A 25,691-nucleotide genomic window follows, 5' to 3' on the forward strand; every position below is an offset into this window, starting at 1 on the left:
TTTCGGGACCTCTCTACACGCAGACACCTTCAACTCAGAATGAAAAACGTGCCTCTCTCTTCTACTGCACACGTGTCTGGGCTCAACTCGGTCCTCTCGCCCGCATTTCTGATTTTAGCTCCGGCTGGGTGGACGCCCCCCACCTTTACCCCCTGCCTGGCGGGGGGTGGGGGGGGGCTCCTCTGACCCTGGGTGGGAACTCCCTTGCCCTCTGCACAGCTCGGAAGTGCAAAGGAGTCGACGCCCCTTGACATTGAGGGATAGAGGCCTGTGAGTGAGCAGGCCTGTGTGGGTCCTTCCGGGGGAGAACTGGAGGGACATCTGGAGGCTTCTCAGAAAGTTCAGGCGGAATCAAGCCCTCGTTTCCTACAGCATCAACCTCAATGACCCCCTGTCCTCACTCTTGCTTCCTAGGACCACCTCCCAAATACGGTGCCTGCACACTAGCCTCGTCTCAGACTCCATTCTCGCAGACGCAGTAGCGGTTCCCTGGGGCCTCCGTCACAAAGGGAGACCAGGCGGCTCAAACACCAGAAATTTATTTGCTCAACGTTCTGGAGGCTGAAGTCTGAGGCCAAGGTGTTTGGCAAGGTTGGTTCCCTGAGGCTGGGAGGGAAGGGTCTGTGCCAGGTCTCTGTCATTGGCTTGTAGACGGCCTTCCCCTCGGCGTGTCCTTCACATCGTCTTCCCTCTGTCTCTGGGCCCCACATTTCCCCTTTGCCTAAGGCCATCAGTCACATCAGACTAGGGCCCATCCTGTGGCCTCATTTTCACTTACCTATCTCTGTAAAGAACCTGTCTCCAAATTAAGTCGTATCCTGAAGTACCTGAGGTTAGGGCTCTAATACATGAATTTAGGGAGGCAGGGGGAGGCGGGGACACAAGTGAACCCGTAACAGGTGAGGGTGCTGGGATAGCGAGGGCTCTAGTCTTTGAATGGTGGCGTTGGACAAAGAAAATGGCGGCCTCAGACCAGCCACCGTCAACTCTGGTTATGCTGTGAAAGTTCTTGTAAGTTTTTTGTTTGGGAAAATAGTTATTTTTCATATATATATATATATATATGTCATATAAAAATATGATATATATATAGGGACATATATATAGACATATATATAGAGATGGTCTATATGTCTATATATATATGTCTCTATATATATCATATTTTTTCATGTTTTATGACATATATTCATATGCATGACAGCGTTTAACGACCCCTGATCTCCCAAAGCCCTGGGGTACGTCTTGCTGACCATCAGGCCCGATATTTAGCTACAGGAGGTGCAGACAAGGCTGGGCACATTGCCTTGGCAGGCCTCTTATTGGGGACCCTGACAGGGAAGGAACAGAACCCTAAGTCCCGGGACGGAAACATTTGGGATAAGGTGTCTGAGAAACTTGACCGCCAGAGTCTCCTGACCCCTCGGGCTGGCATCGGAAGCCCGTCACCCTGACTGGGGAAGGGCAGACCCCTTGCTTGGTGACCGCGTGAAGGCCTCACCTGTGGCAGACACCCCTCCAGATTATACTCTTCCTTCTCAAGCTTCCCCTCCGCCTCCTTTCCTTATCCCGGCGTGGCCCAAGCAGGGAAACACGCTCCCTCCCCAGGAGGAAATTGTCAACTCGCTCCCAGGACCGGGGCAGCCGCGGACACAGCGGAGCAGGAACGCGCAGCTCGCAACGCGGGCCTGGACTGGAGGGTTTGAGACCTAGTGGCGCGAATAAACCGTACAGGAGAAGATGTCGGCGTGAAAGCGTCCCCATGCCGCAGGATCTCCCCAGCTGACGAGGACACCTGGTGACAGCGCCGGGGCACGGCCAAGGTGGCCCCGTGAAGCCTGGCCCTGACGGCCTACTGTGGGATGGAGATGCTGTCGGGAGGGACCTGAATCCCCATCTTGGTGTTTAACTGCTGCCAGCTTTTAAGCCTACATCTGGGCAAACTGATGAGAAAGCCTGGTGCGTCTTCTTTGGTGCCAGAAGATTCAAACCCGGCCGGTACTGGGGAGCTTGGCCCCGGCCCGCCCTCCCAACAGCGAGAAAACCCGGGCCACTCTCCTCTCAGGTCATTCTGGGCCCGCCTGAGAGACACCCCGCCCCCACTCTCCCCAGAGATCTCAATTAGGCATGTAATCGGTATTTCCACACCCTTGTGTGTGTGTGTGTGTGTGTGTGTGTAGCATGAATCTCAACATCTGAACCAAATTTGAGGGGGGGGGGGTGGGTGGGGCTCATTTGCCTCTACAGGTGACCGAAACAGGTGCTAAAACCCGCCTGGGCATAGTTGCCAGGGAGGGGCCGGAAGGCTCGGGTTGGTGGAAGTTTGGGGATGGATTTCTGACGTCTGACCCTGCTCTCCCCTGAAGGGGGCACATGGTGACGGCCCGTCACCCCAACGCGATGGTTGGAGAAAAACACCACGCAGAGCTATGCCAGAAATAATAGAGCCTTGAGAAAATGTATATTGGAAGGTCTCTCTGGAGAGGCGGCCGACGTACGTCGCGAAGCTGAGCAGCTGGGAGACCCGCTCAAGGTGGACCCGCCGCCTGCCTCTTTGGTCTGTACTTCTCCGCTTCCTCAGAGACCACAACCACCTGCCACGGATCCGATCGGGGTCTTTGATTGTGCTCGCTCGACCCTGGATGACTCCCGCCACGCGCTTAAGCGAGTTCTGTCCTTCTCCGGAGAAGGCTCTTTGAACGCTGTAGTGAATCTTGAAGTCTTTTTGTTGATGGTTCGCACTTTCCCGATAAATATGGGAATGAGGAGCCGTGCGGGGCGACTGTCCTTCCAACTGTCGACCCCTGCTCCCTTTCTCTTGCCCCTGACTTGTTCGTGCCTCGTTCTTCTCTCGTGCGCCGCTGGATTTGTGCCCATCGGAGAGCACTCGCCGCAGAGAAGATCTCACAAGGAGGACAGGGCGAGCCATCTATCCATCTGACAGGGGACGACAGCCAGCCTCTGCCCTTGACAGCCGGTGCCTACACAGTAAGCCCGCCAGTGGAATGACCATAGTGGGTGTGACACGGAGGGTGCGCGTGGCCTGGCCGCCCGGGCTTCCTTTCACAAAGTTGTCCCGAGGCTAGTTCCCATCGCTGATGAATGGCCAACCTGTCAGAGGCAGGTGCTGAGGGTTCGCCCTCGATATGGCATCATTCTTCAAGGAGATCGGCCGGACCCTTCGTGGCAAGGGTCGATGACCCTTCGATTACACTGGCTTCCTTCCCTGCTGGAGAAGTCGGCAGTTCGCGCTTAGCAGATCGGACACCAACGCGCGATGAGGGTTTGCCTTCTCTGCCCACACCACCCATCCATCCCATCACTGCCACCATCGCCCTGCAGAGCTGGGCCATTGCCCGCCAGGACCTAGTGTAGACACCAACAGTGCTGTGTCCAGGGAGAGCGTAGGGGGCAGACGCTACACTGGTCCTCCTCACCGCGGCAGTGTAGACCCTGGTCAATCAGAGGTCGACCTGATTTCCGGCACAGGGTAAGGAATTCCTCGGAAGCTACAAGTACCAACCGGTCACTTTGGCGAAAAGCGTGGTTACTTAACTGATGTGGCGAACTGACCTTGCTTACCCGACATGCCAGGGTCACCGCCACATGCTGCGGGTAGAGAGGTCACTGAGGCATCTCTCGGTGCCCGGTGGCGACTTTAAACGGGCACTTGCGGCAAACTCAGCTGATCTGACAAAGACGAGTCGACAAGGACTCAGACTCTTCGTGGACAAGAGGCTGGGTCACCCCACCGGGCAGACAGCCTGGACCAATGGGAACTCGGGCTGAGTGAGGGAGATGGTGAGGGTCAGACACAGGCTTGGGGTTGGCTATGGCACCGAGGACTCTCGCTGCTAAGTCTTTGTTTAGAGAGTGTAACTGGCCACTGCCTGGAAGACTCCACGAGAGTGAATTTGTGTGGCGAACGCACAGAGGAGCGGTGTGAGGCGTGGGCCGTGTCAGACGCCTTTAGTGGCCCCCCGGGCACACTTGGCCTCGGCTCTGGGTCAGCTGTGGAAGGGGACGGTCCCGTGTGCAATTAGACTGGCAGCGCGTCTCCACTTTCTGCCCCAGGCTCTTCCAATAAGACAGATGGGGTAATGGACGGTGGCCGCCGACATGTGCAAATCTTGGAAATTGGGGGCTGGGTTCACAAACCCTGGGGCAACCCTTGACCAGCGCTCAGGGAATAATGCTCCCGGCCCTCATCCTTCGGGAATGGGCGACTCTGGGCGACACGTGTGTCCTTCTGGGGTGACCTCAGGTGGAATGACACGGTAGTTGCCATAATGGCGACCTCAATAGCCCACCTCATTGCGGCTTCTCCTCCTTCCCTGACCCATTCTACCCCCCTCACCCCTACTCCTTGGATCACTTCCCAAATAAAGCCCCTGTCTTGGGCTCTGCTTCTGGGGTGACCAAGGCACCTCCAAACCTGCTTCTCCTCCTCTAGCCTCCACCCACATGAAGAACCACCATCTACCCAGTTGTCCAAACCAGAAACCGGGCATCATCGTGACGCCTCCCTCGCCCTCACACCAAATCGTTTCCCAAGTCTTGGTAATTCTACCACCTAAGTCTATCGCCAGCCGATCCGTTCTCCCTCTTTCCCTGACACATCCGTGGCTGTGGGCACCACCACTCCCCACCTGGGCGGCCACTCGGAGGGTTAGGACACAAGTTGACTCTTACCTGTTCTCTGTTACCAGTCCTGCACGCTCCTGTTCGGTCTCTACCCTGAGCCCAGCATGAGCCTAAATGCAGAGGAGGGTAGCGGACTCTCCCAGCCCCCACTCATGTTTGCTCTGACCGCCACTTTCTGGGCCCAGACAGGTGTGCCGAGCTTAGCTGAACGGTAGGTGAGCATTAGCCCATGAGAGTCCAGGGTTCCAGAACCTACAACTGCAGAGACTCGGGATATGGACCACCCCTGGGTTCTAGAAGAGAACACTCTTGGCAGGAAGCAGAGAAAAGGTGACGGGATCCCGGCCTCTGATGACACCCTGCAGGGACCCTAATGGTGGGCGCCTGCCCATCTATGCTCCAGCCTCCAGTCCCCAACCACTTTCCCACCCCCACCCAAAGTAATCCTGCTGTACATCTGGAGGGCTCAGAAAATGTCCAAGATCACGGTCAGCAAATGGCAGACCTGGGACCTAAATCCCTGGGGGCTGGAGCTCCTTCCTCGGCCCAGCTGTGACTCCGCCGAAAACGAAGGCTCGAATGCAAGAGCTTTTTTTTTTTTTTTTTTTCAAAATCATCTTTAATGTATTTTTAATAATTTTTTTTTGCCTCATTTACCAGATAAATCATCTAAATAAATAGATGCTATACAGTCTCTTACCAATATCAGTACAAAAATAAACCGCGCTCTGCGTCCGCTCTAGCCCTCCCAGCACACACTCACTCGGAAAAGGCATGTGCTTGGAATCATCTCACACCCCCAACCCTCCCAAATACATTCACGTTGTCTGAACAAAGCTCGACGCTCATTCCGCGCAAAGGCAGCGTTCCTGTGCTGAGACGTGGAGGCCGGGCTGGCCACTTACAAAGCAAAGCTAAGCCACCTTACACGGGCATAGCGGCCCCCGCAGGAGGGGAGTCAGCAAGGGGATCATCACCCCGGAGGGATGACAGGGCTCGGCTGGGCATCACAAGTGGCCGTGCGGGGGTGGAGGAATCCTCTCCTCGCCCCATCCCACAGCAAGAGGAAAGTACCGACCGGGCTCTCTACATTCAAAATGGGTGGGGGCTGGAGGGGGGGAAGACAGGGGGTCCAACTCTTTCTAAGAACCCCCACCCCTGCAAGTACTGGCCTTCTGGGGAGGGGTGGGGTGGGAGCTCAGTGTCCCAGGCCCCACTGGGACGCTCAGGGCTGGGGAGAGGCCTGCAAGGCCGCACCCAGCCCCTCATAGAGGTCTCCATCCCAGGGAGCCGCGGGGAGCCCCGGCTCCCAGGGTTCTGCCCTCTCTGAGACGCGGGATGCTGAGGAAGGGGCAAGAAGCGTTTTGCTGCAGCAGACAGAACATCAGCCGTCTCACTCCACAAAGAGCCCCCCAAATCTCCAGGCCTGCTAATTGCACAAACAGCTCTTTCAAAGTGCCCATGAGGCAGTTAGAGGTCCCATGTCCCCTGGAGGAGGGGGGTTCCTTCTATTGCAAGCCGCCAGCCCGGTCCCAAAGCCACGGGCGACGGCATTCAATCAGACAGACCCCCACCCCCGGCCACCCTCCCCACCACCCTCACATCTGTTGGGAGCCCCTGTCCTGGGAGACACCCCCCCAATTCCAAACTGCCCTTCCCCGACCCAGGGTCTCCCAGCTGGGCAGGGTGGAGGTGTCCAGGCGCCCCTCCTTCCCCGGTCCACCCCCACATACTCCTCTAGAGTCAACTTCCCAGGCTGGGAGGAACCACCAGAGGGGACCACCCCCCAATGGAAGCACTGAATTGACCCTGGACAACGAAGGATTAAGGAGGGAGGGGAGAGAGAGACTCAGGGATTTAGGAATCTCGCCAGCAGGGCACCCCAAACAAAAATGGGGTACAGGCTGTCTTTGGTTTGGGAACTTGGGGAGAAGGGGTCTGGGGGAAGAACCGCCCTATCCTTGCCTCAGCAGGGTTCTGCTGACTTCCTCAGGACAAAGCAGAGTGGGGAGAGAGCCCTGGGAGAGGGCGGGCAGGCCCCCCCCAAGCGCCCCCACTCTGATGATGGGGGAAAGGGAGAGGGAGCCAGCCTTTTACTTTTGCTCCCCTGGCACCCCCCACCCCCCGCCCCTGCCATCTGGCTTTTTCTCCCTTACAGGGCTGGGGCAGGGGAGAGGGGGAGAGGACGCTCCTCATTGCCAGGGAAGCCACTTGCCCGCGGGGCACATTTGCGCAAACCAGGAACCGAGGGCCCCTCCTCCTGGCAGCCACAGCCCCTTGCCGGGTGGGCCCGGGGCTTACACACAGCCTGACCCACCGTCCCCCGCAGCCAGACGGCAGAGAGACACGGCAGAGGTCCCCCCACAGGAAAACTAGGTCGCTCCCGGCTGTGGCATTTCGGACGAATGGGAAGGGGACACGGAATGCGAGGAGGGAGAGTTTCGGGAGTTGAAGGCTGCCCTGAGAAGGTGACGGGACGCTCCCTCCCTCTCTGGGAGGGCAGAAAAAGAGAGGAGTGGGTAGGGTTGAAAAGTCACCTGAGTCAGAGAAAACAAGAGCCCCTCGGGGGAAGAAGGACAGGGCCCAAGTGCCTCAGAGCCAGTGCTGACCCACGGCGCACCTGCACAGACACGTGCACACCTGTGGCCGGCCAGGTGAAGCCACAAAACCCCCCTGCGTGCTGGGAGCATCGGAGGCCATCCTGCCCTCTGCTGACAGCTGTGAGCAAACGAGTTGGGACAGAGCCCGTCACATGATGTGCTGTACAAGGGTGGTTAAGGGTGGGGTGCCCCCGACAAGTTCTCAGGTGCTGCGAATCGCCCCGCATTCCCCGGGTCAGGGTTTCCGAACAGGAGATTTGCAAGGCCCACGGCCCACGGCTGCAGGCAGCGCGCGTGGTCGCGAGGGCACGGGGCTGGGTGCGCCCACCTCACGGGTCAGGCGATGCGGGTGGGGGAGCTCCCCGGAGAAGGGGCTCGGCGGGCAGCCTCCCCCAGGGGAAGACCTCTCTGAAGGGTCTGGAACGCACCCCAGCAACCTCAAAGCCTTCCTCCTGCCCCCTCATTTTGACCCAGTCCTTTTTGGCCAAAGCCAGCCTCCGTATCCCACCGCAAAGCTGGGGTGGAAAGTGACACACAGCGACCCACCCCCACCCGCCGCCCCCAAAACGGAAAAGGGAAACCAACCAAAAAGGCGGGAGGGGGTGGCTCAAGGGAGAGGGTCTGGGCCTTCCCGTTCTCCTTTGGTTCCTGGGACCAGCTGCTGCGTCTCTAGAGAACACTGGTGGTGGAGGCATCCGGGGGTGGGGGGCCCAGAGACGGCACCCTGACCGACAGAGCGATGCCGGGCCTCCCCAGCCCCCCAGACAGACCACCGAGCCTTTCTGTAAACATCACACGCAGAGAAAGGGGCGAGGTGGCGGGAAAGTGTCAGGATCTTCCCCCCCTTCTCCTGTTCCATATATTTTTAAATAAAATAATTACCCCGCCCCCAACCCCTCCCCATCTCTGGAAGTCCCCACCCCAAGCCCAAAAGCAAACAGTTTACGAAGAGTAAAAACGGTGACTCAGAACTTCCCGCCGCGGTCCCGGAAGAAACCTTCAGCCGCCTGGGCCTCGCGGAAGGTGACGGTGACGGAATTGGCGGTGATATCGGTCACTGTCACTTCGCTCGGGGGGAGCACGGGAGTCCAAGGAGGGGGCCCCTCGGCCAGGTCTGCATCTGCGGCAGCCACGGGAGAGAAAGGCAGAGAGATGGGGGACAGCGTTGACGACAGCGTAGGAAAGGTGGGAGCGGGAGGCGGCATGCAGACCCCCGCCAGCCCAGCACCGGGTCCCCCTCCACGTCCGCGGCCAGGTCGGGGCCTAGCTCAAGGCTGGACACACGGGAGGACGCCACTACATTTATCTTCCCTGCCTGGGCCAGTTCACCCACAGTGGGACCACGGGAGGAGGGGGACCAGGCTGAGCCGGGGGCCCCTGCGGGCTGTGCAGCCTCAGGAGCCCACCGGGCCCTCTCTGGGCCTTACGGCAGCTGAACCTGATGACTCGTGGGGACTTTCCAGCTCTGAGGGGCTCTGGGACTGGGCCTCGGGGCCTGGTCACCTTACCCTCCTCCTCGGGGGGCTGCTCAGCAGGCTCCCACTCGCTGGCCGCCTGCAGGACGTCCGGGGCTGCTGGCTCCTGCAGGAAGAGCTCCCGTGGATGGCTGTGACTCTCCAGGTCGGGCCCGCGGGGCGGGAACTTCTTGCGTGAGAGCCGCAGGTACTTGTGGGCCTTGCGCGGCTTGCGGAGCGGGAAGGGCAGGGTGGGCACCAAGGGGCCCTTGTCCACCAGCTCGGGCGCCCCTGCCTTGACCACCCCCTCAGGGCTCCCGCTGCCGAGTGGGCGCGTCAGGGAGAAGCACAGCTTCTCCTTGCCCTTGGCCTTGTGGGAGCTCCGCAGGTCCATGCTGTACAGCCGCTGCGGGGGCAAGCCAGGGCACGGCGGGTCAGCCCTGCCCTCCCCGCCACTGCCGCGCCTTTGCTCATGCCGTTCCCCCCCCCGCCTGGAGTGCCCTTCCCTGCGTTCCGTGGCCCGGAGCCGGCCATCACCCCGACCCCCACCCCGGCCCAGAAAGCCAGCCCCGAGCAGCCCAGCCCCAGCCCTGGCCGGGTACAGCCACTCGTCCTGGCCCCACAGGGCAGCCTCATCTCCCCAGGGGGTTGTAGGTGGCGCCGGGATGGGGCTGCAGGGAACATTACTCTGGTGCACAGCAGAGGAGCGTACAAGAGGTACAGACTGAACATCGACCGAGAAAAACCAAATCTCGGTTCGTGAAGCAGACAAGTGAAGGAGTTCTTCCTCATCCCAGGAAAGGCACTTCTGCTTACTAAAGGACCCCCAAAGCCGAGACAGCCAGGCCGTCGAGGAGATGGTGTGAGATGGAGGCCCTAAGGCTCCCGGGGCAAGTAACCAGGGGCGCACGTGGCACTGGGCGCACGGTCACGCGGCCACAGGGACAGTGCTCTGCCAGCAGCCTACAGGCGCTCCACTCCTCCCCCTGAGCTGCGCGGGCCCAGCCCCCTGCCGATGCCCCGTCTCACTCTCGTGAAAATGGGGCCGGAGGGCACGTTCTCCCGCCACGCAAGGGCTGGATTTTTTGTACTCCGGGGATTTGACTAATTGACTTTGGCAGAAATTTAGACAAATCCACGAGAGATCCCTGGTGCTAAGGCGTCGGGAAGGCGTGGATCACGCTGGGACGGTACCTTCTGCTGCCACCTGTCACCAGGGGCCAAGAGTCTCCACGGAGAGCGAGGCCCTCAGATGGGGCCTGCCGGTCAAACATCTCCCAGTTGGGAGCAAAGCCCACATGCGCAGGCTCCATTCGCCAATGCTGCCCACTAATGCCCGTCACACGGCATGGGGCATGGGTGGTTATGGGACAGGAGGAGGGCCGACCAGGCGGAGATCGGGACAACACTGCCATGCCGGGAGGCCTTATCCGATGGCAGCTTTACCAAAACCTGCTCCTTCGGCCCGGCTCACAGGCCATCACGAGCCCAGTAAGCTCCTCCCTCCTGCCGTCCACAGAGCGAGAACCTGAGGCTGCCCACAGCCGTCCAGGAGCACCCAGGGCCAGACCTGGGTTTGAATCCAGCTCTGGGTAAACTACCGGCCTCCCTGAGCCTCGGTTTCTTCGTCAGTGAGACGATGAAGAAAAGAGTGGCCAGCCTCTGAGACCGCCCCAACGATGCGCGCCTCGGGGAATTCACAGCCATGGGCAGTCCCCTGGAACCCTGGGCACTGTGGGTTGGGACCTCCAAGGCTAAGTCAGTAAAGACCCTGTGCTCCCACCTTCCTCATGCTCTCTCTCTCTCTCACATCATCCACTCTGGGGAAGCTAGTGGCCACGCTGCAAGGCCACCCGGGAGCCCTTGGAAAGTACCAGGCCTCTTGACAACATCCCGTGCTGACCTGCTGGCACGCGAGCAGCCGGCCGACGGTCCAGCCCCGGTCAAACCTCCAGATGAGTGCGCCCTGGCTGACATCGTGACCGTAACCTGAACTAGAAATCACTAAGGAACCAGCTACAGGACCCCTGAATTCCTGACCCACCGGGACTGGGTGAGGTACTAAGTGTTTATTGCTCTAAGTTGCTAAGTTCGGGGCTAGTTTGCTACTTTCCTTCCTGGGACCTAATTCACACCAAACCCTGTGAAAATACCCATCGCATGAAGGGAATCCCACCTTATCTGGCAAAAGTCCCAGGTGATCTCTAATCAAGGGTGGGCAGGAGACTGGACATGTCTCCTCACCCTGCGTGGGGACCAAGAAGCCTTATTTTTGGCTTCAAATACCCGGGTGAACCTTATTCACTTAAGGAGAGCAGGTACGCTGATCACCCCAATTTTACAGAGAACGCTCGAGCTCAGAGAGGCAGAGAGACCTGCCTCAAATCACACAGCCACGTCACTTCAAACTTCACCCGCGTTCCAAGCAGACCAGTGATGTCAGCAAAGTGGCCCCAAGACCTGGGTAACTTGGGGTGTCCCAGAGTCTAGACACAACCCCCCTGCCTGTGGCAGAGGATTGGAAAAGGGGGCCCCATAGGTTTCTTCTCACTCAAAAACGACACATTTCTAGGGCATTTCAAGACTACGGTCTCAGAATTCTGAGTGTCCTTTTCTTGGATTCTAAAATCCCAGGCTCCCACGTTTCCTCAGTTCTAACGTGTATGTGTCTGAGGTTCTCCAATGTTACAATCTTGTGTTCTGGTGACTTTGAGCGTGATGAAGGCTAATTTACAAGATTCTAAGCTTTCAAAAGTCTAGGCTCCCACCAATGGGCCATAGACCCATCTTCCCCCATACCCACAGCACCTCCCGCCCAGGCTGTTTTCCTTCCCCACCTCCCCCTGTGGAGATGGACCCACTAAGTCCCCCCCACCACCACCCCGTGCCCTGGGCAGAGCAAAGAGGTTAAGTAGTTCGGCTCCACTGGCTGGTGCAAATGCGTGGGGTGGGGGAGGCTGGTAGGAGGAGCAAGGGGGGGACTGTGGGTGGGCACCAAGGCTGGTGGCGTTACCTGCAGCAGAAGCCGCTTGGGTTTCGGACCTCTCTTCCTATACCCCGACGCTCGGTCTCTCTCCTCCCTGGGGTGCAAAGCAGATGGCAGAAGAAAAGCAAACACTGGTGACATTTAAGGGAAAGGAAAGCATCCGCTCCGCCCAGGCCTCCGCTGTCTATGGGAAAAGGGGGCACCCACCACAGGCCACCCCCCGACCCCGGAGTAGGGACTCCTCCCCATTGCCCTCGTTAGACCGTAACAGTGGGGTCCCATGTTCATGTCCCAGGGTCTCGGTCTTCCCCTCTGACAAAAGGGGAGGGCACAGCCACCGGTCCTAATGCTGAGGAGGGACGCGGGCGACATCTCCAAAAGCAGGCGTGTCTTTACCGGGCTCCAGGGTCACGCCAGAGCCCCGCTCTGCACGCCACTGGGAACAGCCTCCAAAACAAAACAGTTTCCACCCTCAGGAGAGTTGTATAGAAACCTGCCAATCAAATTTGCCTCAGACGTCCCAGGGGGGCTGATGAGCATGGGCACGGTCCTTCTGTAAGCGAAGCCCTGCCCAGATTTCCCCCCATTTGGGATCTGCATGAACCTGGTGGAGAGGACAGGCCCTCACTGTATCATCTGGTTGGGGAAAGGGAGGAAAGCTCGCCTTTTCGGAGTCCCTGGTGGATGCCAGGTTCTCTGCTGGGTGCCCTCCCCACAACCCACCTGCACAGACACACACACAACCCAAGGATGTGTACAAAGTCACACGGGACACATGCGAGACATCGCAACAGAGACTCCAGCAACAGCTTCAAAGCCATTTTCATTCCACCTTTTCATCTCATTCCATCCCACTCTCCATAGCTAGCCCCCACTGCAGAGGCCATGTGGGCAGGAGAGAGAATGCGGGGGCCGGGAGCGTGCCCCCTTCCCGCTGCGGGCTGTGTGACTCGGGGCGGTCTCTCCATCTGAGCTCGGCAAAACCGGACAGTCCCAGGCAGCTGGTCCACCGCCAGCCCTCCTCGGGGCGGCAGCTGTCTGCCGTCTCCAGGGGTGCTGGGGAGACGCACCTCGCGTGGGGCCCTCCCTCCCTGCCTGCGCGCTTGGCCGCAGCAGGTCTGACCCGGGGCCCCGGAGCCGGCGTCTGAAAGCAGCAGCCAAGGCGCTGTGATAGCAGCCGCTCGGCTGCCAGGAGGGAACTGCCAGCCTTTAAGGGTGAGAATCTTCCCTCGGAAGCTGGTGCTGGGCACCAGGACACCCTGTTCCAGGCCCAGCTCTCCCCTGATCCACGGGAGACCCTGGCCGGTCGCTTCCCCTCTGGACCTCAGTGCCCTTGTCTGGAGCGAGCGGTCACTTCTCAGCCGGCCACCAGGGCTCCTGGGAGAAGCAAGAGGGGTCCCTGGGATTTATCGAAATAGGGGGGAGAAAAAGCTAAAATGATAAAGTGAGGTGGAGGAGGAAGGGAAAAAAAGAAGAGAGGAAGAGGAGGAGGAAGTAGACAGGGGGAAAGGGAAGGGCCTTAGGGGAAAAGAATAATGATGGGAGCGTGTTTGTGACGTTTAGGTAAGTGTGGCGTATGATCATCACATACCGGACGCTCTGCACAAGGCACTGCTCTACCTAAGGCCCCCCTGTGAGGGAGCCACTATTACTATCCTCATTTTATAGTTGTGGAAACTGAGGCACAAAGACGCTAAATGACTTGCCCCATGCCAAAATTCTGACAACTTCTGCCGCTGAGCTCCGGGCTCCAGGCCTAGTGAGGGTCAGGCCCAGGGTCCAATCAGGGCCCCCAGGGCAGGCCTGGAGCCCAGGCCACATGATCCGGGTTTCCGATCTACAGCGTGCATGCGTGCGTGTGTGTGAGTGTGTGCACGTGCATGTGTGAAGGGGGAGAGGTCCATTCTATCCAGTCCTTACCACCCAGGGCCTGGTTTCTGCCAGCCTTGGGTCCTACCCATCAATGGCCAGTGCTGTAGGGCTGTGGCGACTTAGGAGTCGTACCCTCTCGGCCTCTCCCTGCGGGCGGGACTCCCCAAAAGAGCCCCCTTGCCAGACTCCCTCTGAGTCTCTTTAAAACCCTGCAGAGCAGGTGTTAAATGGACATCATCCCTCTTTCACCTCCTTTTCACCAAGACTGAGAGAGAAGAAGTCGGCTGAAAGTCACACAGTGGGTCTGTACAAGCTCTTCGTTTGTTCCTTAACTATTGACTTTCCTGACTCCTTCAAAATAACATCCGGATCTTGCACCAGGACCTACACGGCACTCCCTGAGCTGCGCCCCCCATTCCCTCAGCTGCCCCATTCCTGCCTCATCTCCCACACCTTACCCGGCTCACATCACCCCAGCCAGCCACACTCACAGCCACGCTGGCCTCCGTGCTGTTCCTTAAACACCGGCTCTCACCCCGGGGTCTTTGTACTGATTGTTCTCTTTACCTGGGATGTCCTCTAAAATACTCACTGGGCTCAATCCCTCGCTTAATCCAGGTCTCTGGTCACACCCCCCACCTGACCACCCACTGACCTCTGCACCCCTACCTATCCCCTCTCTCTGCCCCCAACCCTGTCTTTGCAGCAGTTATGACCATCTGATACCGTATACGGGGTTTTTTTTTTATGTTTTTTTATTGCCGGTCTCTGCACTGGAGCCCCATGAAAATAGGGTTGTCTGTTGGTTTGGTTCCTTGCTGTGTCCCCAGACACCTGGAATAGTGTCTGGCACACAGCGGAACCTCAATACCTGTTGCGCAAATGAACGAACGACCCTTAGTTACCATCGGGAAGATAATTCACACACGTGTGCCCACACTTACTGGCCTACAAAATGCTTTCGGAAACCTTGGTCCCCATGAGAGCCCCATGAGATCAGCACTCTTATCCCCACTTCACAGATGGGGAAGATGACGCTCCAAGAGGAAAAGGCCTTGCCCATCGCCACACAGCTGGCGAGTGGCAGAGCTAGGGTGCTAACCCAGGACTTTGGCACCTGCCCGGCACTCTCCTCGCGACAGTCCGGGACATTCCACAGGATTTTCCCAAGCACCCGGGGGCAAGAAAGAAGCTGAGGGACAGGGACACCCTGATTTTTAAAGGAAAGAACCATGGAAGGTCCTTGGAATCGGCAACAGGAAACTTCCTGGGGGAGAAGCCATGGGAAGAGGGCAAGGAGGGCCAGAGGAAGGGCATCTGACTTGGAGTCAGAAGCTCTGGGTTAAGTCCTAGGTTGGCTGCTTCCCAGCTGCGAGACACCCGGACAAGCTCCTTAGCTCCTCAGAGCCTCAGTTTCCCCATCCATCCAATGAGACCCTCATCCCTGTCTCAGGAGGCTACCGCGAAGGGCCAAATGAAAACAATTTTATGAAAAGATCCCGCCCTGCAGGGTCTCCAGGGAAGAGGCAGGAGGGTTTGGGCTGCCTGCTGGCAGGGAGGTCGGTCAAGCTGGAGCTCATGCGGCAGACGGGGATGGCGAGACTCAAAAGGCTCCCACATCAGGAGAAACAACATTCTGTCAAAGGCTCCCCCCTGAGATGCGCCCTCACTGCCCACCGGTGGAGCTGCCGATCGCGAACCGACCTTCGGAATCGGAGCAGAGCACTGGCAGGTAAGGGAGACTGAGGTAAGGGAGCTTTGCCCAGGGCCACTGAGCTGGGAGGCGGCCAGGTGGGATGGACCAGAACTCAGATGTCCTTGCTCCAAAGCCATGGTCCCCGGCCTTTCTCCAGCTTCACCGGACCTCCCTTTGCTTGGTGGGAGAATCTCTCTCTGATCTGTCCCCAGGGCCATGACGGCGCATTACTGATACTGTGCCCCTCACACAGGGCATCTGTGAAAAGCATTTTTACACTCTTCGCAGCAACTGAAACCCCAACTTCAGGGAAACCGGGGCCGGTGGTATTACAGACGGCCCATTTTACAGCAGAGAGACCGAGGCCTGGGGAGGTTAGAGACGTGGCCAGCGTCACTCAGCGACAGGAATGGGACCCAGGACCCCCAGCTGCAGACTAGACCAGGCTGTCCCCACCAAGTCCCCGACCCCCACGCCCATGACCCTCATCCGGAGCCAAGCCAGCAGCAGGCTGAGGCCCCCTTACTTCTCCTCATAGGCCATGACCAGGCGGGGGTCCAGGATGTGCTCTTCTGGCTCCCATGTGCTGTACCTGGGGAGAGAGAGAAGAGGTCAGACGCGGCCCTGCTCCCCACTGGCATTCACGGAAGCTAGGGTAGTTCCACCTGGGCCCACTGGGGGCAGGGGCGGGGCAGGCTTCTGGCCCTTCCCCGGTCCGGCGGAATTGTCACCAACTCCCGAGAGCTGTTCCTGGCTGCCCAGGCTGGGTCGGGAGGCTCCCACGACACTAGGACTGCCCTCGTTCTGAGCACCGATCACATCAGCCTCTAAACAAGTGTGTCTAACTCCCAGTTAGACCTCGTGTTCACCTCAGGAGCACAGGGTCCTTCTCCCAGGATTCCCTTCCCATGAGAGGCATGAGCATGTGGTCAAGAGCGGAGGCTCTAGAGCCAGACCAGCTGGGGTCAAATCCCAGCCCTGCCCTTGCTCACCACACAACCTTGAAGGATTTCCTCAACACTTCTGTGCCTCCATTTCCCCAACCATAAAGAGCTCCCGTGCTGCTTAATGCATTCACCTAAGGGCTCCGTGCCTATTCCTTTTGCTGTCCCCAGCCATCCTCAAGCCCTGGCCCCAGCATGGCCCTCTCTGCCTGGGCCGAGCTACTCCCTCCCTCCTCGGTACACATCTGCACCTTCATGGCCAGGTCTGAAGTTCCCTTGTCGGGCCCGGCACGCAGCAGGAATTTGGTAGATGTCTAGTGACTGACTGGTACAGAGATGCCACGGCAGGCCCCTTGGTATTTCCACCACCTCCCCACCAGAGACCATCCCCTGTTGGGACAGATCTGGAAGTCAGAGCTCAGCAGTTCCACAGCTCAAGCCACCTTTGATCCACATGCACTATCATTTACTTAATATCTGCCTTTCAAATAGATCACTTTTTTTTTAAGTGTATTTATTTATTCTTTTTGAGACAGAGTGTGAGACGGGGAGGAGCAGAGAAAGAGAGAAGGAAAAAGAATCCCAAGCAAGCTCTGCGCTGTCAGCTCAGAGCCCCAAGCGGGGCTCGAACTCACGAACCACGAGATCATGACCTGAGCCGAAATCAAGAGTCGGACGATTAACTGACTGAGCCGCCCAGGTGGCCCTAAAGCAGGTCATTTTTTTTTAGTTTAATAATTTTATTTTAAAATCAAACTTTAGGGGTGCCTGGCTGGCTTGGTCAGAGGAACATGCCACTCTTGGTCTCGGGGTCGTGACTTTGAGTCCCATGTTGGGTGTAGAGATTACTTAAAAACATAGATAAAAAAAACAACTTTGTATCACTTCATGAATGGAAAAACTAGTACAGTTCACCATAAACAGATGCCAGTGCATAAAAAACTAAAAGTTTTAAAACACAAATCTAAATGTGTGTATGCATACACATACTCAAACATACAATACACACACAAACATATAAATACACATGTGTGTTCATGTGTGCGCACGTATGCATACAAACAACACCAGAGCCACGGACTATGATTCTGACCCAGGTGGCCCCCAGCTGCGCTAGGTAAGAAGGGAGGTGAGAAGTGTCACGGAGGTGTTAGGAGGCAGAAAGAGGCTGGGGCCAGCCCCTCCTCGGGCTGCCTCCTAATCAGCCGAGCTAAAACCTTCACCTTCAACTGTCCTGGGACACTGATACCCACCAGCAGTCCAATCCGGATTTGAACAACAAGCTACCCAAGGACAGAATCCTTTCCTCCTTCCTTCCACGGACGCTTCTGCGCACCTACTGTGCGTTGGGCCCCGTGTCAGGCTCTGTGGACTCAGTGACAAAGGTCTGTGCCCTGAGGACCTTATAGCCCTTACCCAAGTGCCACAGGCCCAGCCTGATCGGGCACAATGACACCTTCCTTGTACATGCTGTGTTCTCCTCCTGACGGCCAGTCCCTCGGTGACCACCTCCTCATCCTTTAGGAGCCAGGCCCTTGTAGCTTCCCCTGACATCCTCTCCAAGCTGTCCCACTCCCAGCCTCCTCCCTGCTGCTCGCCACAGCCTGGGCACTTGGTACTTCCAAAATTATTGATGAACCCAGCTGGTATCTTGGTTGGCAGGCTGTAAGCCCTCCCCAGGGTGCCCAGCCCAGCCCCAGTCCCTCGGTGCTCTAGGAAAGGTGACAGAAACCACTGTAGAGTTTTGCTCACCCTGAAGAAATGCCAAAAGTGAAACTTTTTTTTTTTTTTTAGTAGTTGGAGTAATGCCCAAAGTGTAAGCAACCAGAGACTGGCAAAGACTCCCAACCTTCCTCTCCCAAAACAAAGGCTGACTTTCCCCAACTGTAACTAGAAACAAGAAAAGAGGAATTTTGCTTTCCTCCTGTGTCCTCTGTCCTCTGCCTCGCCCTCTCTGCTCTGTTAAAATATCCCTACAGTGTTCTAGTCCTCTCTGTCCTGCCCACTTCTCCACTGCCCTGCCCATTTCTTTGTTGATGGAGGTGCTGTGTGGTTCCTGGCAAGTCCCCAACCTCCTCTGGACCTCCGTTTCCTCATCTTAAGAATCACCACCATCATGGTAACAGCACGACTGCCAGGGACTACTCAATTCCTCACAAAACCCCTATGAGGTAGGTTACCCCACTTAAAGACGAAGAAAGGGAGGCACAGAGGGTAAGCATCTTGCCAAGGTCACTGAGACAGCACGTGACCAGTCTGTGGTTGGAACTGTTGAATCTTGGCCACCCTCTACCTTTGGGTGTCTCACATGTCACTGCATCTGTCTCCCCGCCGGACTGTAATGTCTTCGGGAGACGGGCAGTGCCCGACTGACCATGCCCCGTGTCTGACGGGGGCCTCGTACACAGTACGTGCACAGAAAGGGTCAGTGGATTCAGGGGACATTGTTACTGGGCTGGGGCTGCTGGGGGTCTGAAACAATGGGAGAGGGTCAGACCAGGCAGCAGGAGGCCAGGTCCTGCTCCGTGCTGCGCGAGAGAAAAAGGAGGGGGACTGCGCTACGTCTCACTCTCCCCGACATCCCTGTCCCATGAAGTGGAGGCCATTAGCCCCGCTCCGCAATGTGGAGAGAGAGACCACGTCGAGGGCAAACCCGCTTTGCGAAGAACTGGGCGCGGGCAGAAGAGCACCCAGCCGGCGGGGCTCACAGCCTAGATACCACGGAGCTGAGTCTGCGGGTCGCAGGGCGGAATGGGGCGGGGCGTGCAGGGGGGCGGACGCGGGCTGGGCGGGAACGGAGCGCTCCACGGGGCGGGGCGGAGAGCCCCACTTGGCCCCGCCCCGCCCCCTGCAGCGGGTCCGCCGTGAGCGCGCACGCACGAGGGGCGCGCCCCGGATTACCAGGCCAGCCAATGAGGGGCGGGGGCGGGGACGGCGCGCGCCGGCTCCGAGGTAAACACGGCCACGTGACCGACCGTCCCGCCCCCTCCCCCCCGCCCGAGTCCGGGTAAACAGGCTCGCGGCCGCCCCGCCTGGGCTCCGCTGCGCAGGCTCCCGCCGTGCAGGGGGCGGGGCCCCCCAGAGCCAGGCCCGCCCTAGTACCCCCACCCTCCCATTTAAAGCCCTCCAAAAAACGAAGCAGCGAGGCGGACTCGGGTGCGCCGGTAAGTCCGCCGCTGGGGCCTCCAGTTACTCATCCGTGAAGTGGGACTAATGTGAGAATTAGTTGTGCGAAGCCACGTGAAGCACTTAGTTCAGCGTGACGCATAATAAAAGCAAATGCTCGTTAAGAAATCAGTTCCAAGCAAGTGCAAAAACCTCCCAGGCCCCAATCCTGGACTCTGCTGCGGCTGCCCAAACCCTGCGCTGGAAGGAGATGACGCCCTTCCTCTGCCCCTGGCATTGCTGTGAAACTTTTCGGGTCTCAGGCAGCCTTGCCAGGGTCCTGTGAGGCTAGGGCTCCATTTTACAGGTGGAGAAATGGAGGTGCAGAGGTTGAGGGCTTTGCCCTGGGTCACACAGCTTGTAAAATCTACAGAACGAGGGTTCAAAGGCAGCCTGGTCTGCCTAGGCACTCCAAAGCCTAGGCACTTCTTACTGAATAGTCAAAAGACCAAAGGACAAAAGATCCTCAGTCACCTTTGGCAGAGCTGACTGTGTATCACAGGGGCTAGGTCCCCAAATTCTGGGGTCAGGCAAACCATAGTTCAAATGATCCCAGCTGTAGATGACCCTGGGCATGGCCTCCTCTGCTGTGGATTTGTTTCCCCATCTGTAAAATCGGTTGCCATGAGGCACTTAAAAATGGGCCAATACCTGACTCAGACAAGGTGCTTACTGACCAGCAGCCTGATTATTGCTGTACCCACTGACAATATCATTACCAAAGCTCCATGGAGGCAGTCCTCCCTAAAAGATGGGGTAGTATTCACAAGTGGTAAAGGAAGGAAGGAAGGGAGGAATGCATTCCCAAAAGGGGAACAGCAGTCCTGGGCAGGCTGAAATAAGTGGGGTATCTGACAGTCTCCGTGGGGCAGAGGGCCTGTACCTGGTGACTTAACATCCATCACCCTGTTCCCCTGGCCCCTCCCTGGGCAATTTGCAGTACCTTCCAGAACAAACAAGATAGCTCCTCTGCCCCATCTGCTGGGGATGAAGGGCAGTCATTTGTCTGCAGTTGGGGAGAGAAAATGGGCAAAGCATGTAATGGCCTAAAAGGGGCCTGGCACAGAGTGTTTGTTTAAATCATGGTTTCTGTTACTAACATAAGCCTCCTTGGCCACGGCGAGGAAGGTGCTGCTGAGCAGGAGAATCAGACTCTCCCCCAGCCAAGGCTCCCAGGCCTGCCCAACTACCCACTCCCCAGCCTCTCTCTCAGCCTCTTCTCCAAGCAAGGCCCCCTGAGAAGAGGAGACTAAGCCCCAGTGGATTATAAAAGGGCCTGGGTTCTCCTGCTCTCCCCCTGACTGAACCTGTCTTCCCCCAAGTCAAGTGGGGTGATACAGCAGGTAGCATGGGGTTGGAAGTTATACTCTTGTAATGATCCTCCCTTTGGGCCTCAGTTTCCCCATCTGAGGACTGACCCAAATCATTTCTAAGGCTATGTTGAGTTTTTATGGCGAATGGGATTTCCCAGATCCCTTTCCTGGCTGCAGGGAAACCTAGAAGCTGAGCTGTCTGACTTTGTGTTAACGACAAACATTTCCTAAGTGCCTGGTCACCTGAGAAAGCACCAGTACTTTATCTCCATCATCTAATCCTCACAACAATGTTGTGACACAGGCCTCATCATTCCAACCTGGAGATGAGGGACCACAGGCCCCACCATGTTGGGGACCTGGACGGCTGTGAACCAGGCCAGGAACCCAGGACCAATGTGCAGGAGAGTCAGGGGTGCCCCAGGTCATCTGGTCAAACAGGACTCCCAGAACCTTTGCGGAGTCACCAAAGGCAGGCATTAGGGCCCCCCTGGTGGTCTCAGCATGTTAAGAAACAAGTGGCATCAGGGTGAGGGGCTCAGGCCAGCAGAAGCACGAGGGACTGGACTGCCTTTGGAGTGCCAGGCCCTTCTCTCCTGGCTGAAGCTCTGGTAGGCAGACATATCCGTTTGGGATTTAAAAAGTGGAAGAAGGAAAAAAAATAAAAAAAAATAATAATAATAAAATTAAATTAAATTAAAAAGTGGAAGAAGGAACTTTTCATTGAGAGGTACCTCTGTTTAGAGAAGGAAATCTTTCAAAAGATGGGAGTCTACAGAGGAGGAAAAATAGCCAACAGTGCTGTGAAGGCCAACAGGCTGGTGACCACACCCCAGTGCAGTGCCTTCTGGCGCACAAGCTGAGTGGGGAGCGTGCACCCAGGGAGTCGGCGCTCCTGCGGCCGATCCTAGGCATCTTCCTTTTCTAGCTCTCCCTCAACTCTTAACTGCTTCTTCACCCCGATGAGTCCACCTCTCATCTGCCGTGAGGAGCAGGGGATCCCCCTCCAGTTCTGGGGTGTTGGGGAGGGGGCAGCAGGGGCAGCGGGAGCCAACCGGCGCATTATCTGGTGGGCCAGCCACCGACCCCAATCCTCAGGACGCCTGCAGGGTGCCCTGAACACACGGGCCCAGGACTTTCACCCGCAAGGTGAAGGAGCCTGGGAGAGGGGAGCAGGGCCTGGCCTAATGAGCCTGTTTTGTAGAAAGGGAAGCTCAGGTGACATAGGCTGTATTCCCCTCTGCTCTGTTTCCCCACCAGGCTCCCATGATGCTCCTAGAATCCAATACCAGCTCAGCCTTCAACGTAAACACAGCAGAAAGCCCCCTGCACAGAGAGCAGAGGCTCTGGGCCAAGGGGGTTTCCAGGAGGGCAAGGAGGCAGGGCACCCACAGACCAATGAAGAGGCCCCACGACTTGCTCAGTCCCTCCCACTCCCACCGCCCTGTTGGGTGGTGATTGGTTACTAGGAAGGTTCCTGATTGGACCTTAGCAGGAGAGGTGGAGCCACGGAGAGAAGTCCTGGATCCAGCACCCTGTCCCCCAACTCCAAGATGGAAGAGGCACAGAGGAGGCTTCCGCAAGCAGGGAGGCCCGGTTCAAGTCCCACCTCTGCCTCCACTTGCTGTGGGACCTAAGGCAAGGCGCTTACCTTCTCTGAGCAAGCTTTCTCATCTTTAGAGATCACCACCATACCTGCTTCACAAGGCTGTATGGAAACCTGCTTGGTAGACTGGAGAATGCTGTCCAAAGGCATAGGGGGCTCAGGCTCTGCCCCTAGCTCTATGGCACTGGGGACTCATGCTGCACTGGCTAGACGTGTCTAATCCAGCCCCACAAACCCGCACTCGGCCTGTATTTGTTCTGCCTCCACCTGGCGAGCAGCCATGTCTGAAGCCAAGACGCTGGGCCTTCACCTCCCAGGTGCCAGGAAAGGCCAGAAGGAGGGGAGGGGAGGCTGCAATCAGGAGATGAAGCTCAACCCAGAGAAGAGCAGGAGAGAAGAGGAGCTGGGGCCCACCTTGGCCCTCATGTCCTTCTAGCCCCTCAGCTGGCAGAGGGGACACTGAGACCCAGAGAAGAAGATGATTTAGTCAAGGTCCAATGGCCAATTACTAAAGCAGCTGGAGCTAAGAGCTAAAAGCTAAAAGCAGCTGGAGAGGCAAGAGGCATAGAGAAGGGTGAACAGGTAGGCAGACACACAGACACACGGACACACACACACACACACACACACACACACACAGGAGCCTTACTTTGGAGGCCATCCTTTCCATTTCACCAGATATTCGACTTTACCCTGGGAAGAAAGAAGAGCAGAAACAGTGAGATACACGGCTGCCCCAAAAACCACTCCCGGGACAGTAAGGCCCAACCCCTACTGTGCACTGATGTTCCCCCAACACATACACAGCCCAGGGACACGCCCCCTCCCACAAGATCCCCCACCAACCCAGAGACACCCAAACTTTGGCTGCTGCGTGATCACCCCTGGATCGCTTTCGCTTCCTGCGAAAGCACAGGCGCACATCTGGCCCCAAACATTTCTGGGGCTCCTGTGGCAGAAGCTCAGAGCTGGTGTCACACACACGGGGAAACTAAGACCAAATGGGGCAGGTTATCGCCAAAGATCCAGTGTCCAGAGTCCCAGTGCTAAGACCGTAAGTCTTAACTTTTTAGAACAGAAGACTCTCCAGGTCCTAGAAAAATTCCTCACTGGTGTGTTTCCCGTGGTGCTAGTCCCACCAGCCAGCCCCCTCTCTGGGAGGGGATGCCTCTGGCCCAGAGGAGACCCCCGGCTCAAAAGACCCTGGTGGGACCCCAGAGAAGACTAACAAAGTCTCCCCCTTCAGAAGTGGTGGTCACATCTCTAGTAGCTACAAAAGAGAGCCTGACCCCTCCCTTCCTCACTGACCGGGCCTGGCTTTCCAGTCCAAACCCGTCCCCACCACGTCTTAAGACCAAGACGTGTCACCTCCTCCAAGAGGCCTGCCCTGACCGACCTTGCTAAGGCCATCTCTCCCACCTTCCACCTCTCTTTCTGCATAGCACAGGGCCCCACTTGAGGACACCTGCATTTATTTCCTCGTTCGTTATGTGTCTCCTCTGCCAGAATGCCAGCTCCATGAAGGAAGGGATGTAGTCTTCCCTGGGGCTGAGAATGCTGCCTGGTACATAACAGGCCCTCGAAAAATATGTTTTGAATGAAGGCTGAAGGAACGATGTTCCTCACCCTCCACGAAGAAGGAAGGTAACCGCTGTATCTGCTTAGGCTGCAGTGCATGGAAAACACTGGGCTTTGTGGAATAAATTAAAATCGAGGAAACCTTGGAAGAAGGGAGAAGGAGGAGGAAGGGCAGCCCCAAGAGTTCAACCCCATCAGAGCTGGGGGAAAGAAAATCCCCACCTCAAACTTCACCCTTGGCCCAAGATGCCAGGACTGAGTTTTCTCTCTCCAAAGAAGATGAGCTAGCAATGAGCCAACTCGAGCTCCCGCTCTACCCCCATCACTAGCTTGCTGTGTGACCTTGACCAGGTCATTTCCTCCGCCTGGGTCTGAGTCTCTGCCTCTGTCAAACGGGAGGGAGAAGGCGATCTCTAAGACCCCTCCCAGCCCTGCCACTGAAGCCTCCCAAGGGGCTGCAGAGAGGAGACGAGGGGACAGGATGGTGGTGACTGCCAGAGGATGAACTTTCCCCAAGGGCTTCCATCCCCAACCTCCAGCGCGAGGCGACCACTCCGCAAACAGGTGCACAGGACGTACGGACCGCCAAAGCCAAGCCCCGAGGCGCGGGTACCCGAACCCAGTGGAATAGATGCCTCCTTAAATTGCAGGGCGTCTGTTTGGGAGGCGAAGGGAAGGGGGAGGAGCTTAGAGGATGCCCCAGCGCCGTAGGCGGCTTCACTGAGCCTGGCCGGGCGGGGCTGAGAGTTGGGGTGGGGAAGACAGAGAGGTGTGCGCTGGAAGACCGGGAAAAAGACCGAGGTGGGGGTAGAAGGGATCCGAAAAGGTCGAAGTGCAGAGTTAGTCTTCGGAGGCGGGAGGCTGAAGCTCCGCCTCCAACTTCAAAGGTCTCGGTACCGAATCGAGAGTCTTGAGTTCGAGACCCGGCTCCGACGCTAACACACCAGGCAAGCCTTTTCCTCAACTTGGGCCTCAATCTCCCCTTATTTAGAATGAGGGGAGGTTGAGGAAGGATGGCGTTCAGGATCCCTACAGTCTGATCCTAATCTCCAGCTCTGGCGGGCTCAGCTGCCCCCAGGATGCTGGGGCGACAACTTTTATTCTACTCCGTCCTACAAGGCGGCGGGGGAAACTGAGGCACGGACTGGGGAGACGAGCCCAGCAGCGCGGAGCTGCCTGGGCCCCCCGCCCCACTTTTCCCCCTCGCCGCCAGCGTGGAGGGGACGGTGCTGGGGACAACAGGGGACCCCACAGGGGTCCTGGGAGCCGCCCCCAGGCAGCCTCACCTTCCGCACGCGCTTCTTCCGGATGCTCTCCACCGCGAACACCTGCTCGCCGATGGCTGACAGCTCCATGCGGGGCGGCGGGCGAGCGGGCCCGGGGCCGGGCCGGGCCGGGCCGGGGGCGGAGCTGCGGGGCCGCGGCTGAGGCGCGCGATGCTCGGGCCGGCGGGGACCCCGTCACCCTCGCCCGGGCGCGCACGCGCACGCGCACGCGCGCACACCCCCTCGCGCTCCCTCACGCCGCCGACGTTCCATTTTTGAACCTGCGCAACGTTTTCCTCTGCGCGAGCGAGCGAGCGAGCGCGCGAGGAGGGGGCGGGGCGGGGGCTCGGCTCGCGCCCGGCAGGTCACGCCCCTCCCTCCCGGGCCTCCCTCGCCCCGCCGGCCCCGCCCCCTGGCCCCGCCCCACGATGGAGCCCCGCCCCACCCGCCGCCGCACCGCGGGCCGCGAGCTGCTGTTCTGCGGAGCCGGCCCGCGGGACTTATTTGGCGCCGGTGTTGCTTGGCACTGGGGCGGAGCGAGATCTTAATACCGAGACGCGTTTCTTTA

At 58.0% G+C, this 25,691-nt stretch overlaps 1 protein-coding gene across 2 annotated transcripts; it reads right to left on the reverse strand.

Annotated features, from left to right (window-relative positions):
* Positions 1–2,294: 2,294 nt before the first annotated feature.
* Positions 2,295–25,439, reverse strand: CBX7 (chromobox 7). 2 transcript variants are annotated; one of them, XM_042993299.1, is made up of 6 exons: positions 25,145–25,439; positions 22,930–22,973; positions 15,779–15,844; positions 11,712–11,778; positions 8,753–8,825; positions 2,295–8,364 (listed from the first exon to the last, which is right to left on the reverse strand). In XM_042993299.1, the coding sequence occupies exons 1-6, from the start codon at positions 25,211–25,213 to the stop codon at positions 8,210–8,212; spliced, it is 474 nt and encodes a 157-aa protein (XP_042849233.1). In that variant the 5' UTR covers positions 25,214–25,439; the 3' UTR covers positions 2,295–8,209. The 2 variants fall into 2 exon arrangements, with proteins under 2 accessions (XP_042849233.1, XP_042849232.1); XM_042993298.1 differs by having other exon boundaries at positions 8,753–9,104.
* Between the last annotated feature and the right edge of the window lie 252 nt (positions 25,440–25,691).

The sequence above is a fragment of the Panthera tigris genome, chromosome B4, assembly GCF_018350195.1.
Source record: "Panthera tigris isolate Pti1 chromosome B4, P.tigris_Pti1_mat1.1, whole genome shotgun sequence".
In the NCBI taxonomy this organism is placed as follows: Eukaryota; Metazoa; Chordata; class Mammalia; order Carnivora; family Felidae; genus Panthera; species Panthera tigris.

What these genes read in the sequence shown, in the direction of transcription:
- CBX7 (XM_042993298.1), bottom strand. Translation starts at nt 25,213, where the DNA reads ATGGAGCTGTCAGCCATCGGCGAGCAGGTGTTCGCGGTGGAGAGCATC. An exon ending in GTCATGGCCTATGAGGAGAA is followed by an intron (nt 11,779 to 15,778) that starts GTAAGGGGGCCT and finishes TTTGCACCCCAG; the next exon opens with GGAGGAGAGAGACCGAGCGT. An exon ending in GCAGCCCCCCGAGGAGGAGG is followed by an intron (nt 8,365 to 8,752) that starts GTAAGGTGACCA and finishes TGGCTGCCGCAG; the next exon opens with ATGCAGACCTGGCCGAGGGG.